Below are 16,147 nucleotides of genomic sequence, written 5' to 3'. Positions count from 1 at the left end.
TAGCCTCCACCAGTGTCCACCAGTGAACGAAGGCTGGCTCTGTGTGTGTGTGCGTGTGTGTGTGTGTGTGTGTGTGTGTGGTGACAGAGGCCAGAATACTGGCTGTCTTTGGAAAGAGCATGATTAATATGTTTCAGAGGAGATTGCTAATACTGTTTCATGGGTCTTTTCAATTTGTAGAAGCTTATCAAAATAAGCACTTGAGATTGGTGCCCATTTTTTAGTGGATGTGCTAATCATATGAGAAGCGTATGAAGAAGATAAATTCTGTTGTTTACTTTAAGTCGCTGATTTCTGGACTGCTAGGTAGTTCCTTAGTCCTAATTTTTAAAAAAAATTTTGACCACTACAAACTTTCATACTAATTTATGTATAAAACCCCAACACTGGTATCTTCCATCTCCTGATCTGTCTTATATCAATAGAGACCGAATAACTAAAAACTTATGGGATAGTTTACATTTCCTGGTAATTACTTTGTTGAGAGCCATGTCGATAGAATTTCATGCCAAATTAATAGCCTTAAATTTTCCCTTAATTCCCAGTTGATGTCTTTATTCTTTTGGCTCATTAGGTTTTGAACTTAGAAGGTTTGTGTTTTGCCCTTGTTTCTCTTAACTGAACACTTCACTGAATTCTTATATTTCTGAGAATTTTCTTGCACATACCCTCTTCCCTTCTGTTTCCACAGCTACCGGTTGAGACAAGGCCATTGTTGCCTCATTCCTGGACTTGTTCAGGAACTTGTCACTTTTCACCCTGTTTAAAAGATAGGTTTTTTTTGGCGGGGGGGGGGGGGGAGGTGTTTTCCCATGACCAAGAATTGAATAACTTGAACTCTTAAACTTAAATGCCTACATTTTCTTCTTGTAAGTCATGTCGCTTAAAGAAATCCAGTCTGGTCTTTGGAGTGCCATCTTTGTGTTCCCGCTGTGGGAGGATATTCTGGGCACCCGAGGTAATTTCTACCATTTTATTTACTGTCCCTTTTTTTCTTCCTTGGTCCTGTTGTTATGTGTGACAGAATGCCCTGCTGGTTTGTCTTTTATAGCCTGCAAAACATGATTCCACATCAGCATGCTTTTACTTGAAAGTTTTTTTTTTTTAGTAGAGTGTAAGTGTGAAGGGATATCTTGAATAATGAGCTCAAGGTATTGATCCTGAGGCCCATTCTTTCCGTTTCCATTGTTGACGAAGTAGTTGAGAGTGTACATTGCATACTGCACTTGATCTTAGCCAAAAGGCTGAGAAGCAATTGTACATTGCAGACTAGAACTAGAAGAAGAACTGTTATTATAAAAAGGTAAGGATATCATCAGAGAAATCACCCACTGGAAATCATGATAAAATGAAAAATGAACTGTTTACTTTTTCAAATGAGGCCAAGACTGTATATAAATGCAATAGAACAAGATGACTTAATTATGTCACCCGTATAGTTATTCAATGTGGTTTGAAATATACAAGCCAGAAGATAATCACATGATAACCCTAGCTATTGTCACATTTTTTTTCCTACCAGAGGGAATTAAGAGATAAGAGGGATATTGATATTTTGTTTGTAGGACTTTCTAATTTTATGCTTGCAACTAATTAAAATTTTTTTCTCATTTTAAAATGGATGACTTTTGTCATTATTAGTATGTGATTAAATATACTTGAATTCAATGAGTATGAGCTATCTTTATCAGTAATATATTTTTAGGAGATAGGAGCCTTTTTTCCTACCTCTTTATTCCTTTAACAAATTATGTAGTATTATTTTTCTGTGATGAGTATTCCTAATGAAGGGTCTGAGAAGCAGAATTCCTCTAGTTTACTGATTATCATCAGAGATTATTCCAGCTAGAAAACACTATGACCTTCAAATTACAGATTTTGAAAAAGTTATCTTAGGAATGATCAAAAACAGCAATTTTGGAGGCTAAGAAAGAGGCTCCACGTATTCCAGTATTACATTTTAACTTTTCAAAGCAACAATGAGAGGCAGGGAGGAAGTGGAGGAGGAATGAGCAAGGAGCCAGTGAGCTGGGTCACTCCGCAGTGGCCTCAACAGCTAGGTCTGGGTCAGGTTGAAGTCAAAAGCCAGAAACTCCATCCAGGTCTTAACGTGGGGTGGCAGGGACTCAACAACTTGGGCCTTCTTTTGCTGCCTTCCCAGGCACATTAACAGGAAACGGAGTGGGAAATGAAGCAGCCAGAATTCAAGCTGGCACTCTGATTTGGGTGCCGTAAGCAGTGGTTATCCCCTTGTGTCACGGTGATGGCTCCACATTTTAATCTTTCTTTGTATGTCTTTTATTTTTTTTAATTCATGACTCTCTTATATTTCTGCAAATTCATCTGTTAATGTCATGAGCAGAATAACGTATCTTGAACATCGTATTATGTGGCGGAGAATGTTTTAGTTTAGGGAGATCTGGCATCAAATTGTTTTGGTTTTGCATCAGTTTATTAGGTATCAGTAGAGCAAGCAGGGACAAGTTAATTTTCTGAAGACTCAGTTTTCTCATATATAAAATGGTGTCAATAGTCTTGACATCATAGTTTTTTTTTTTTAAAGATTTATTCATTTTATTACAGCCAGATATACACAGAGGAGGAGAGACAGAGAGGAAGATCTTCCGTCCGATGATTCACTCCCCAAGTGAGCCGCAACGGGCCAGTGCGCGCCGATCCGATGCCGGGAACCTGGAACCTCTTCCGGGTCTCCCACGTGGGTGCAGTGTCCCAATGCATTGGGCCGTCCTCAACTGCTTTCCCAGGCCACAAGCAGGGAGCTGGATGGGAAGTGGAGCTGCCGGGATTAGAACCGGCGCCCATATGGGATCCCGGGGCTTTCAAGGCGAGGACTTTAGCCGCTAGGCCACGCCGCTGGGCCCGACATCATAGTTTTTTGAGGAAGATTAAATGACCTAAAGCTTATGAAATATTTTGCATACTGGCTGCTATTATCTTAAAAATTGTATTTAATTAAATTTACATTTAATTTGGTGTTATCTCCACTACTAGTTATTATTATTTTATGATACAGTTCCATAGACTCTGGGATTCCCAATTCCCCTCCCCACATTCTCACTCTCATCCTCTCCCCCCAACCCCTCTAGTATTACAATGGATAATCCTGCATAAATCCATTATTCTGCTATTGAATTGTTTCCTGACTTTGTAGGCATGGACAATGTCAAGAGTTCAGTTTCACACCGTCAGGGTATATTCAGCACTTTCACTGGGAATCCCACTTTGGTCTGATGCAGGGATGTATGTTGCACTGTGTCTCCACATTGACGTGTCAGTGTCTCCTACACTTCTGTTATGTGTCCCCTTAAATACAGAGCCAGAACACAATCCATAGCACGGAGAAAACCGGAAAATTTACTTTGTGAAGTTAAATAACATGCTACAGATTGACCAACGCATCACTAAAGTGATGAAAAGAAAATAAAAAACCTTTTTGTAGAAAATGATGCTACTGCATGACCCATGTGGTGCTGAAAAAATGACAATAAAAGCAAGAATATCAATGTCCATGAGATGCAGCAAAAACAGTGCTGAAAGGGACATTTATAGCATCAGGTGCTTATAAACAATCAAAATGCCTCATATGAGTGATCTAGTAATGAATCACAGGACTTAACGAAAAAGACACAAATGACTAGGAAGTGCGAAAAGGTAAAATTCACAGCAAAAATAACTGGATTTGAAACCAAAAAAACTGCAAAGTGGAACAAGAAAGAGCCATTTCATAAGAAGATGAGCAAAACAACCATCAGCCATATTAACTAAGAGCATCATGAGAGAATTATCACTTAAAATTAGAGATGAAAGCGAAATGGTTCCAAATTTCTGCTCTTTATGTGGGTCATGACACTGTTGGCATAGGCAATAGTAGAGATTCTAGTTTTTTATTGTCTATTATCTACTGTTTTTTGTTTCATTGTGTTTTTCTTTTACTTTGGTTTCAAAACCCCATACTACATGGTATGAAATTTTCCTTCTTAACAAAATTTTCAGTATAGGAAACAATGTTACTAATAGATTCATTGTTGTAGAGCAGCTCTTTCAGACCCATCCCCACCCAGCCACGACTCCCCAGTTCACTCTCCACAGTCCCCTGACAGCCACTATTTTACTTCCTGTTTCTATGGTTTTGATAACTGTAGATACTTCTTAGAACTGGAATCACGCGGTATGGCTCCAAGACTGGCTTAATCCGTAAATTCATCCAGATTGTCTCATAGGTCACCATTCCTTGTAATTATAGCCAAATTATACATATATTTTCCACATTTTCATTAGTTGTGTATCTGTCCTTGGACATTTTTTCTATCTTTCCTTCTTGGTCATTGTAAATGATTCTATAATAAACATGGGTGTGCAAATACATCTTGAGATTTCAGTTTCAATTCCTTTGAATAAAGAACCAGGAATAGGATGGCTGGATCATTTAGTAGTTTTAATTTTAAATTTTGGGTGGGACTACCATTCCACTCTCCATGGTAGCTGCACTATGTTTCATTCTCACCAACAATATGCAAGAATCTGATCTCTCCACGTCTCCACCAACAGTTGTTACCTTTTCTTGCAACCTGAAGATTTATCATCAGGCGAGTGAGGACAGAGAAGTAATTCTGTCACAAGAGATATGTAACAGTACATACTTACTTTTAAGAAGAGCGATCAGTAGCCCAAATCCTAGCATTTTATAGGACATTGAACAGAAATCACTGCAGACAGTTCTGCTGTTTTACATCCTGTGTATTCCATGAGTTACATGTTTCAGTCACACAGCTCTTCATTCCAGATCTCATGGTTTGGGGAAAATTTTAATAATTCCGTATGGTTTCAGTTCAGCGTCTTGATGTTCAATGATATGCAGCTGAGGTCACAATGTTGTTTGAGCATCCATCACTTCTCCGATTGGTTGGAAGTATTTCTGTTTCATCTTTTTGTTTCTTTCTCTCTTTTTTTTTGCTTCTTTATTCTTTTATCTTAACATTTTCTTTCCACTGTGTTTAATTATGTATATTGCAGAAAGAAGGCTGGCTGATAGCAAAACCTTTTTCTTCAGCAAAATCTATAGATGTATTTGTTTATATCAGTTCATCCCCTCTTACCTTGGTTTATGCCTTCAGCCAATAGTTCTTTTCTAATGTTTTGTAATGATCACAATACTGATTGATTCTACAATGAGATATTGAAAGTGATTTTTAAATTTCCCTTTATTACAGGGATATTTATTTACCCCTCTTTGGATTCTTTAAAGAAAGATTTTATTTGTTTATTTGTTTACTTATTTGAAAGTCAGAGTTAGAGGGAGAGATGAAGAAGGAAGAGAGCTATCCCTCACTCCCCCAACAGCTGGGACAGGCGACAGCCAGGAGGCAGAAACTTCACCTGGGTCTCCCATGTGTGCAAGTGCCCCAAGGACTTGGTGATCCTTCACTCTGCTCCCAGGTGCATTAGCAGAGAGCTGCATTGGAAGTGGAGCTGCTGGGACTTCAACCAGTGGCTGTGTGGAATGACAGTGTCACAGTCTTCCACTTAATCCACTATACCACATTACTGCATCCCACCCTACTTTGGATTCTTGTATTCTATTTGTACTTTTCATAACACAACACAACTCATTTTGATATATTTTATCTTTTTATTTTCTTGCTATATAATTTCAACCCAATTATTATGTTTTAAGATATGCCAGTATTTTTCCCTAATGTGGGCAGAAATTACTTGTTTTTAAAATCAAATGGACATTTTGAAATTTGAAGAATTATTCTGTTTTCATATTTACTAGGTATTGATAATCTACAAATATTTATTGTGTACCTACTAAAATCTAAGACATCTTCTAGAAACATCAAATGCCGTGCGAACAAAAGCCATGTCTTAGGGATTGGCTTTGTGTTGTAGCTGTCTAAGCCATGGTTTATGTCTTGATGCTCCACTTCTGATCCAGCTCCCTGCCATTGGCCTGGAAAAGCAGCAGAGGATGGCCCAAGTGCTTGGGCTTCTGCTACCCACACAGAAGAACTGGATGAATCTCCTGTCTTTGGCCTGGCCCAGCCCAGCATTTGCAGCATCTGGGGAGAGAGCCAGTGGATGGAAGATCCCTCTTTGTTTCTGACTCATCCCCTCTCAGTAACTCTGGCTTTCAAATAAATAAATAGTCTTTTTTTCAAAAGCTATCTGTTGGTCATTTTCAGATTGTATCTCATTATAAATACAAACAGGAAAGAGAAAAAAAGAAAAAGACCTGTGAGCATTTTGTATCTTTCTGTTGGTAGAGTGGCTGTGGCTGGACTGCTTCATAAGATGGTGTTAGAGAGTGGCTAGGTCAGCATTGCTTTATAAGATGACATGTAAGTGTGTAACTGAAACAAGTGAAACGGTGAGCCAATCTGGTCTTCGGAACGTGAGTCCTGCAGCAGAAGGAACGGTGCGTGGAAAGGCTTTGAGGCGAGCAAGGCTGTGGTGTAGCAATCAAAAAGCAGATGGGGTGGGAGAAGTGTGAATATCACTTCTTCCTCATGAGGATGTGTTGGCTGGAGGATGACATGTTGGATTACTGTTTTAAAGAGACCATTTTCTTCAAGTTCAATAAGTTTACCATATTCCTTGCATTGTTTATTGTGTTAGCTTAATATTGTACCCTTGTTATGTATTTTCTTGTGGAATTTTCTTTTAATATTTTCTTGTATTTCCATTTTAGTTCTGTTTCTCAGATACACAGGCTGCATAAATGTTAGATTCCCTGTTTTCTTCTTCTATATTGGCTACTCTTTGATTTCTTTCTTATTGTAGTTTTATTTTGAGTTTTTTCCCCCACCCCATAAGTGTCTCCTTAAAGTTTTTTTTTATTGTAGTTACTCCATGAGCATCTTTTTTCCTAGATATTTTAATCATAATTTTTATTTTCAGGGCACATTTTTCCTCTTACCCCTTTTTTATCTGAGATCTTCTGTTTTCTTGCCTTTTTTTTTTTGTATGTTAGCACATCTTAGTTGGGATTTTATCATTTTGCCTTTGACCCATTTTTGCGCAAGTTCTATGGATAAGCCATTTTTTTGTGTGTAGATTGTGAAAAGTATTCCTTTTGATGCATTTGGTGTTGATTTTCATCTGGAACACGTAGTAACTTTTGGGGGTGAGGAGGAGGGGAATGATTTTCTTTGCCTTTTGCTTTTTCTGCACTTCCTTACCAAGCATGTGCTTGGATGCCATGGTGGTCTGTTTTTAAATTTTTCTAATAATAAAATATAAAAATGTCTCTACTATTGATTATTTGGAGATGATTTCTGGGCTTATAGAGCCGAAGTCATTTCTATGGTAGGGTTTCTTACTCTGTAAAGGAGTGGGTTCTTTCAGCCTCTGTTTCTCTGTGGCCCAGCAAATGTTGTGATGTAGTTTCTTTCCTTTAATTGACTTAATTCACAGATTTATTCCTGCAAAAAGGGATTGTGTGATTTTTTTTTTATTCAGCCCAATATTTCCTGCTTCTTTTCCAGGCTAGGTTGATTTGAAAGAAATCATAATCACAACCCAGCCTGTACATCAGTTATCATGGGATCAGTGTTTGCATTGTGCTTAGTTTTAATAACTGGTGACATTTGCTTCGATTTCCAGCCAGAGGTCAGCTTCTCTTGGACTGTTCTTGTCACTGTATTTGATCTGCATTTGATTTTGTAAAGGTTTTTCATATATTTTGACCCCACATAACAAATGACTCATATATTTTGTAATTTCAACAGCAGGGAATCTTAGTATCTGTTCCTATTTTCTGTCTCTTCTCTCTTGATGCTATTTCTTGTCATACCTGGCACTTTCTGATGGACTGACAGATTGTGTATCAAAAAATAAGTGTTTTGAGTGATGTTAACTTCTTCCAGAGAGGCCCTGCCCTAACTGCCAACAGGTTGCTGGTGTAGAAATACCATCTGACCCGCTCAGGGGCTGAGTTCCTTCAAGGTTCTGTGTCTGTAATCCTGACTTGTGACTTACTACTGCTCCCAGTGGTAGCCGTCAGCAAAGGTAGCCACTGCAAGCGTCAAGGCGGCTAGTGGCCCTCCTCTGCAGGTGATCTGTGATGTTTCCCTCCTGAGTACAGTGGTACTGCTGGAAACTCTAGTGTGCTTGGTGGAGTTTGTTTCCACTTGGTACCTTGGCTTCCTGCCCGGTGAATATTAAGCATTTGACAAATTCCCTGAGGAGAAAACTCCTGGTGTGCTGTTCAGTCTCTGTGCTTCTTTTTCTCAGAGATCTTGGTCCGATTTGGCTACCCTCTGCTCTGAATTCCTGGCCCCAGCCCTATCCTCCAAGGCTGGAAAATGCCTTGGGCCTAAAAGCAACTTGCACAAGGTTGACTCATCTCTTTGAGGATTCTTCCTTTGGCCTCCTTGCAACCAAACTGCCATGCAAGTCCTCTGCTGCCTTCTTAGTGATTTGTGATTTTAAAAAATATTTTTTTTGCTGTTGTTTTATCTTTAGTATTTTTCTGAGTGTTTTAGTATTTTTCAGTGGGCTTGTAATGTGTTGCAAGCTACTCCTTCATAGCCAGAAACAGAATTTTTCTATTTGTTATGAGGCTTTATTAAGATGGGGGTTTTGTGTTTCTATTTTGAATATGAGGCTATTTCAGAACATTGATTGAAAAACGGAATTACTGGGCCCGGCGGCGTGGCCTAGCAGCTGAAGTCCTCGCCTTGAACGCCCCAGGATCCCATATGGGCGCCATTGTAATTGCGGCAGCTCCACTTCCCATCCAGCTCCCTGCTTGTGGCCTGGGAAAGCAGTCGAGGACGGCCCAAAGCCTTGGGACCCTGCACCCGTATCGGAGACCTGGAGGAGGTTCCAGGTTCCCGGCTTCGGATCAGCACAGCACCGGCCGTTGTGCTCACTTGGGGAGTGAATCATCGGACAGAAGATCTTCCTCTCTGTCTCTCCTCCTCTCTGTGTATCTGACTTTGTAATTAAAATAAAAATTAATAAAAAAGTATTCATAAAAAAAACGAAGTTACCAGATGAGTTTATTGGTGTTCAGAATGTTTTTTTTAATCCATGTATAATTTTCTCAAAATTGGCATCTTTCATGAAGCATTTCAAAATCCTGTATACATCCTGTTTCTTGTTGATCACATTTCCAGGATAAGAAGGGATGCTAGTCACCTTGATTTTGCCTTTTTAAAGGTAAAGGCAAAGGGTGTATTCTTTTTATGTTCAATTCTTATGTCATATACAATGGAAGTTTGGAATGTGTATTAGAAAATTGAAATTGTGTTCTGAAAGAAATTCCTAAGACCAAGGGATCTTCAATCAAGAGGCAAAATAAATAATGTTTATGAAGAATAATTTGGAATATTTGATAGATGTCAGGCTCTGATTCAGAGTTGAATGCATTATAAAAACCTTTATATAACATGGTTTTAAATTTGATGCAATTTTTTACCTAAAAAATTGGAAATTATTTTACAAGGATTTAATGTAAATATATATTAATATAATGAAGAAAGAATGTCAAGGTTGTAATCTTCAGTTTAGCTATTGCAGAAGGTATATAAAAGGGTAAATAATTGCATCATCATGTCATTACCTGAGCTAATTAAAAACTTGTTGGAAGTTTAATTGTTAAAATTAGTATCAGTTATCTCTTTAGTTAATGACTTGCTTTTAGACAACCCTGCTTGTAGACAAAAATACCTAAATACCTTTACTCAGGTTTTCAATTACAGCCATATAAATGTGAAAAATTCCAAAATCTCGACTAATAGAGAATGATTTGATTAGATGATGGTGTTTGAGTTCTGTGGAAAATGAGTAAGTTCTTTTTAACATGCTAGAGACATGAAAAAATGAAAGACGTGGAAATCCTGTGTGTTAATACTACAGCTATATAATAAAATATTCTTGTTTACTTTGATAATAGCAAATGGATCTCTTATAGCCTCTGTGTTAACACTCCTTTTGAAAATATTACTGCATTAATTGCATACATTTTTAGGTTTATCATTTTATTTGAAATGCCGAGTTACAGAAAAGGAGAGACACAGAGAAAAAGAGAAAGAGAGGGACTCTTCTATCTGCTGTTTTAGTACGCAAATGGCAAGAGCTGTGCTGACCCAAAACCGGGAGCCAGGAGTTTCTTCTTGGTCTTCCACATGGGTGCATGGGCCTAAGCACTAGGGCCGTCTTCTGCTGCTTTCCCAGGCCATCAGCAGGCAGCTGGATCGGAAGTGGAGCAGCCACAGCATGAACCTGCACTGATACAGGATGCTGGTGTTACAGGTAGAAGCGTTACACCATGGTGCCAGCCCCTAATCTTAGGATTTTTGAACTGCAAAAGAATAGAAAACAAAAAATGATGAATACTTATTTAACAAATCTAAACTAATGACAAGATTGATTATGGCCTGACAAAGGATTGGGAATTGGTCTTCTTCACTGTGTACTTCCATTCTGGAATAAGACTGGACATTACATGAATGAGTGGCTTGAAGTATGTAACCATGATGGTCTTAGTTTTATGGTGGAGAGCATTTTTGTGAGGCTTGGTTAAGAGGTTGCTTTAATTTTTAGTGCTATGGTTTGTGATACGCTCCCTTTCTTTGTTCTTCTAAGGCTGCCTATTTCCTTCAGAATTTTTAATGATATGGAAGTATTGTAGTCTGAAGCTGCTGTCTTTACAATGAACTTTTTTTTTTTTAGAACCAAATGGTCAAAGAACTGGAGGCACGCGTCCAGCAACTGACTGGAGAAGCTGAGAACAGTAATTTGCAGAGGCAGAAGTTAATTCAGGAAAAACAGGAACTTGAAAGGTGCTACCAGATAACATGTAGTGAATTGCAAGAAGTGAAGGCAAGGTATTTGTCTGAAATAAAATATCAGATGCTGCCAAAGGGAACTGAAATTAACTACCATAATTGGTCATACCCTACACATTTAGTGAGATTTCTATCCTAAATAGTGCTGTTTGTTTATTTCTTTTTATTGACATGAAAAGCCTAATGCTAAGAAAATGTTGATGAAAATATTAATGTTTCAGTGAAAGAATGCATTTGGATTTGGTTGGTTAAAAATTGCATTTAGTGATACTCTAAAAATATTTTAGAAATCTTTTTTATTTTCTTTTTGATTTTAGACGCAACATACTACATAAGGAGAAGGATCATCTTGTAAATGAGTATGAGCAAAACATGAAATTATTACAAACCAAATATGATGCAGACATAACAATTCTGAAACAGGAACACGCTGTCTCAGCTTCCAAGGTAGTATTGATGCCGTTTGGTGCTTCCACCCAAGGTGACTGTTCTATTACGCCTGTAGTCAGAGATAGCCACGTCAGAGCTGATTGTTTGGCATTTGAAGTTACTTTATTTTTATATGTCTGAAACTTCAAGAATTTAATTGGTATTTAAGATTTTTAAAATGCTCAATACCTAATGCATAGCACAACTTAAATTTTTAGTAAATTCTGCTATAATCATTAATTCTTTGATGTCAGAATTTTTAAGAGTTAACATGAATTATGAGAAGAAATGATTCGTTGTGTTAATAATATATTTTGCAGCATAACTTTATATATTGTTATTGTTTGACATCTTGTTTGTACTTTAATTTTATAAGTAAAGCTTTAAAATAATTCTTTAAGCCTGTTATTTTTAGGTTTATATAATGTATTATGCAGAATTTATATTTTTACCTTAAAGGATTATTTTTGTAGTCTCTTAAAATATTTTAAGTAAGATTTATAGATAACTTAAATTTTTATTGTGCTTTCTTGGAGAAAAGATAAGAAGTGTGATTTTTTCAATCAATATATGAGATGGTACAAAATCAATATTCTGTGTTTTATTCTGATAATCATCCTAGGCATCTGGTGTGATTGAAGAATTAGAACAGAACATCTGTCAATTAAAACAGCAGTTACAGGAGTCCGAACTTCAAAGAAAGCAGCAACTAAGAGTAAGTCTTGTGCATCTACAAATAAAAAATGTCCCTGATTTTTCCTCTTCTTGAGTTATGAGAGTTAGTTTAATAATAAGCCTCAGAAATGCAAGTAGCCACTTATGATTCTTTAATTACATTGTATGATTATTTATTTTACTTTTTTAAGCTAACCAGTGTAGAAGACATGTAGAAAATTAAAGATCATAATATTATTTTTAAAATAAATTGAAAGTTAATTTTTGAGATTAACAACAAATTTTTATTTAAGTGTTATTATTTTAGAATAATTCGCCACTTTAAAAATTATTGTCTGCCAATATTTATGTTCTGTCTTTCAGCCAACTACCTATACACTCTGTTTAGATCCTTCCTTTTTTTTTTTTTTTGCATGTTTAAAAAGTGTTAATACCTGGGCCCGGTGCAATAGCCCCGTGGTTAAAGTCCTTGCCTTGCATGCACTGGGATCCCATGTGGGTGCTACTTCGTGTCCAGATTGCTCCACTTCCGAACCAGCTTCCCATTCGTGACCTGGGAATGCAGTCCAAGATGGCCCAAACATTTGGGACCCTACATCCGCATGGGACAACTGGAAGAAGCTCCTGGCTTCTGGCTTCGGATCAGCTCTGCTCTGGCTTCTCTCTGTTTCTCCTTCTCTCTAAATCTGCCTTTCCAATAAAAATAATAAGTCTGTTTTTTTTTAAATGCTAAGAAAGACCTGACTTCAAATTTATCATTTTCATGTTTATTTAGTTAATATTTTAAAGGTAATCACTCTTTTATAAAAGCTTTATTTAATTATGTAAAAGGCAGAGTTACAGAGAAACAGAGAAGAGGGTGAGAGAATAAGAGAGCGAACAAGAGAGAGAGATTGAGAGAATATTCCATCCGCTGGTTCATTTTCCCAAATGGCTACAAAGGCCAGAGCTGGCTCAGTCGTATGCCAGGAGCCAGGAGGTAGGAGGCCTTGTGCCAAATTCTGCTGCTTTCCCAGATACATTATCAGGGAGCTATGTATTAGAGAAGGAGCAACCAGCACTGGAAGCTGTGCCCCTGTGGAATACCAGCGTGGCAGGAGTAGCTTAACTCTCTAATGCCATAACACTGGTTCCTAAAGTGACCTCCTAATTCTAAGAATTGGGAAGGTTCTCTTGCACTGTGTCAATGTTAAAGAAGTGACATTTTCAGATGACTTGTGATGTAAAATTACTGAAGTTTCTACTAGCAACTCAGAAAGTTAGGTAGGTAGGACACTCTAAAATATGTGCAAAACCTTGAAGTAAAATTTGGCATTTTGCAGATTGAGGTGAATAGATGAACAATTTTATTGATTGCAATAGTAATTTAAGGCATAATAAAATATTTGTTATTTACAGGATCAAGAAAATAAGTTTCAAAATGAAAACAGTCATTTAAAACGCACCTATGAGAAAAAGGTAAATTTTTGGTGGGACACTATAAAACATTTGAAAAAGTAAATAAGTAATTGGCATTGATTTATATAAAACTATAGATTCTAACACTTGAGGAATCATTTGTAAGTTAATTTCCAGTAACCAGCAATCAAATTTTTCTTTGTTATTTTCATATTTTTTTAACTCAATTATTGATGTTCAATTAAAATACTACATTAAAAAATAATGAATATTATCATTATGTTAACTTCTTAAAACAATACTATGAAATTATGTTTTTCTTGTACAGTTTAAAATATGATATAATCAGTGGTAGCTGTTTTTTGTTGTTTCATGTTTGCAGTAAGGACTTTATATATTTAACCTAAGAATATAAAACAAGGAAAAAATTTGTTACAGCTTTAAAAATTAGTAATTATTTCTTAATATTTAAAATAGTGAATATTTCTACCAACATTTGTTAGTATATCCTTGTTATTAGCAATTATTTGGAAATTACTAATATAACAACACCTTAGGCAGAGTTTTATTGATTTGTGACCGTGAAACTACATTTATGAAGTTGATGTTTACTAAGACACAGAAAGCAAAGAATGATTGTAACAGTAGAGATTTTGTTGCTGCTCTTAAAATCGCTTGCTGTTTTCACATTCTGAAATAATCAGTTGGTAAACTATACACATCATGAGAAATAAGGAATACATAGAAATTGAACATGATTCATGGCACAAATTCTTAAAGCAGTTTGTGATACCACATTTAACCATCCATATAGCCACTCACTAGATATCCTTTAAATGTTTATATGGTGTGTGTGTGGGGATCAGACCAGGTCCTGCGGCGAGGCCAAGTGTGAAATCAGCCCTCGCCTCTGCCCCTGCAGGAGCTCAGTGTCTGGGAAGAAGAATGTTTCTGTCATATCTCTGACATGTACTGACCTGCACATGTGCTCTTCAGAATTTCAATGAATTTTCCTATTGGTGCGAGATCTTAGATATATTTCAGGTATAGTCTTAAGTATATTTCATGTCTAGAATGAGATCGAAATAGGAAGGGAGAAATGCTGCTTTTATTGAAATAAACAGGTGGGTCTTTAAATATTATTATGTTTGCAGTTTCTACTTGCTGAACCATGCAGCTTCATAAATATTTTACTAACCCAAAGAAGAATCTGTATTAGCGTAAGCCTTCCTCCTTGCTATATAAGGCGTCCCGATCCTCTGGGTGCATTTGTTAGTCCATTATTCGTGAGCCTGGTCTGTGGCTTCCTGTCTGTAAGGATCACCTTCCTGGCCTCTGTGCTCAGCCATCTTCCTGATGATGCGGGGTGTGTGCACGGCAAAGGGATGGACTGATGCTTGAGAAAAAGACAAGCGCTGTCTCACTGTAAGAGCATAGTCCTCTCCCCAAGCTTCCAAAGTCCCACTGAGGACTGTTGGGTGAAGAGATTCAAAGTCTTCCTCTTACCATTCTGTTTTCTTGGGTTGTTAGTCACTAATTCAACCAAGGCTTGTATTGAGTCCCACTGCTTGATAAACATTTACAAGAAAGGGAACGATTGAGCTATATTCTTTATTTATCTTTATTCAGTAACTTCCAGACCATTCCTATCTGTCTCACTTCAGGGGGGCAGATTTTTTACTTCCAGCTGTTCACTTTCTGTGAAATATTAATTGGCCTAGTTCTTTAAGAAAAAAATGAAGTTTGTCAATCGTTCTTAATGAGACTTGTTTAAAATGTCTAAATAAGACTTGTTTAAAATGATAGCAACATTTGACAGAACAATAAGCATATTTGTTCATACTGCATATGTTCCTAACATTATTTATATTACAAGAAAGTGTTGCTTAGCATGCCACTTTTTTTTGCCACTTTTTGTTTTATAATTAATCCCATCATCTTCCCCCTTTTAAATTGACATCTGTTCTTCCTTCTTTATTAAACCTGCTGTGATCTCAAGCCTTGAAGATTCGATGTCATGCACCCCCCTCAGGGAATATCCTTTTTGACTGCTCAAAGAGCTGACATAAATCTTACATAGCCCTAGACTGTGTAACTGGAGAGCTCAATGGGATGTATGGGGCTTTTGTTTGTGAGGCTGTGTTACAGGTGTGCACATTCAATAACTTGTGGTATAAAACTTGTTTCTGAATATCTGTTCAGGAGAGGAAATGCCATGTGAATGATATTATTTCCTCATGCCTGTAAGAAAGCAGCAGGAAGGGAGCATACCATTCCAGCCTGTCCTTGAGGTAAAAGAAACAGCATCAGATGCTGTCCCTAATTTAAGCACACACATATTATCTAATGGTCCTTATTGATCTCCAGTGGCTATGGCCTGCTCTTAAGATCTTTGAACATCAAACAAATAATAGGTAGTAAAACTAAATGTCATTGTTTGATGAAGTGTCCTAATGCTAAATCAGGAAATGGTTAGGCTAAATGATTTTACTAGCAAGGAAACACCTGCCTCCTACAAATAACGTATTGCTTGTTTTCCAAACACCACAGACTAAAAGATGGTGCTGTTTTCACTAAAGAAGTCAGTGGGGTGGATTTGAGGCATGCATAGTCTAACATGTGCCACTATTGAAATTCCTAGCCTCATGTAACTGCTTAACAGTTGAGATGCAATGTCTGATGGGGTTCAGAGCCTTTAAAAGCAGTTACTTCAGTAGATAGCATTCCTGTGTGCCTCTTTGACTTACACTTAAAATAACAAAACCTTTATACAACCTTAGATATATTTGTTAGTATTATTCAGCTACTGCTAACATGATTTTAAGTGG

General features: G+C 37.1%; 1 protein-coding gene across 4 annotated transcripts in view; it reads left to right on the top strand.

The window, feature by feature from the left end:
- The window catches only part of CEP112 (centrosomal protein 112), a 378,610-nt gene that overhangs the window by 80,831 nt on the left and 281,632 nt on the right, over positions 1 to 16,147 (top strand). For all 4 annotated transcript variants that reach the window (XM_058675350.1, XM_058675351.1, XM_058675352.1 and 1 more), the window contains exons 13-16: positions 10,702 to 10,856; positions 11,135 to 11,264; positions 11,869 to 11,961; positions 13,320 to 13,379. In XM_058675350.1, the coding sequence (XP_058531333.1) occupies positions 10,702 to 10,856; positions 11,135 to 11,264; positions 11,869 to 11,961; positions 13,320 to 13,379 (438 nt within the window). The remainder of the gene's footprint in view (positions 1 to 10,701; positions 10,857 to 11,134; positions 11,265 to 11,868; positions 11,962 to 13,319; positions 13,380 to 16,147) is intronic.

The sequence above is a fragment of the Ochotona princeps genome, chromosome 17, assembly GCF_030435755.1.
Source record: "Ochotona princeps isolate mOchPri1 chromosome 17, mOchPri1.hap1, whole genome shotgun sequence".
Taxonomy (NCBI): Eukaryota; Metazoa; Chordata; class Mammalia; order Lagomorpha; family Ochotonidae; genus Ochotona; species Ochotona princeps.
This window is presented reverse-complemented; position numbering and strand designations above follow the sequence as displayed.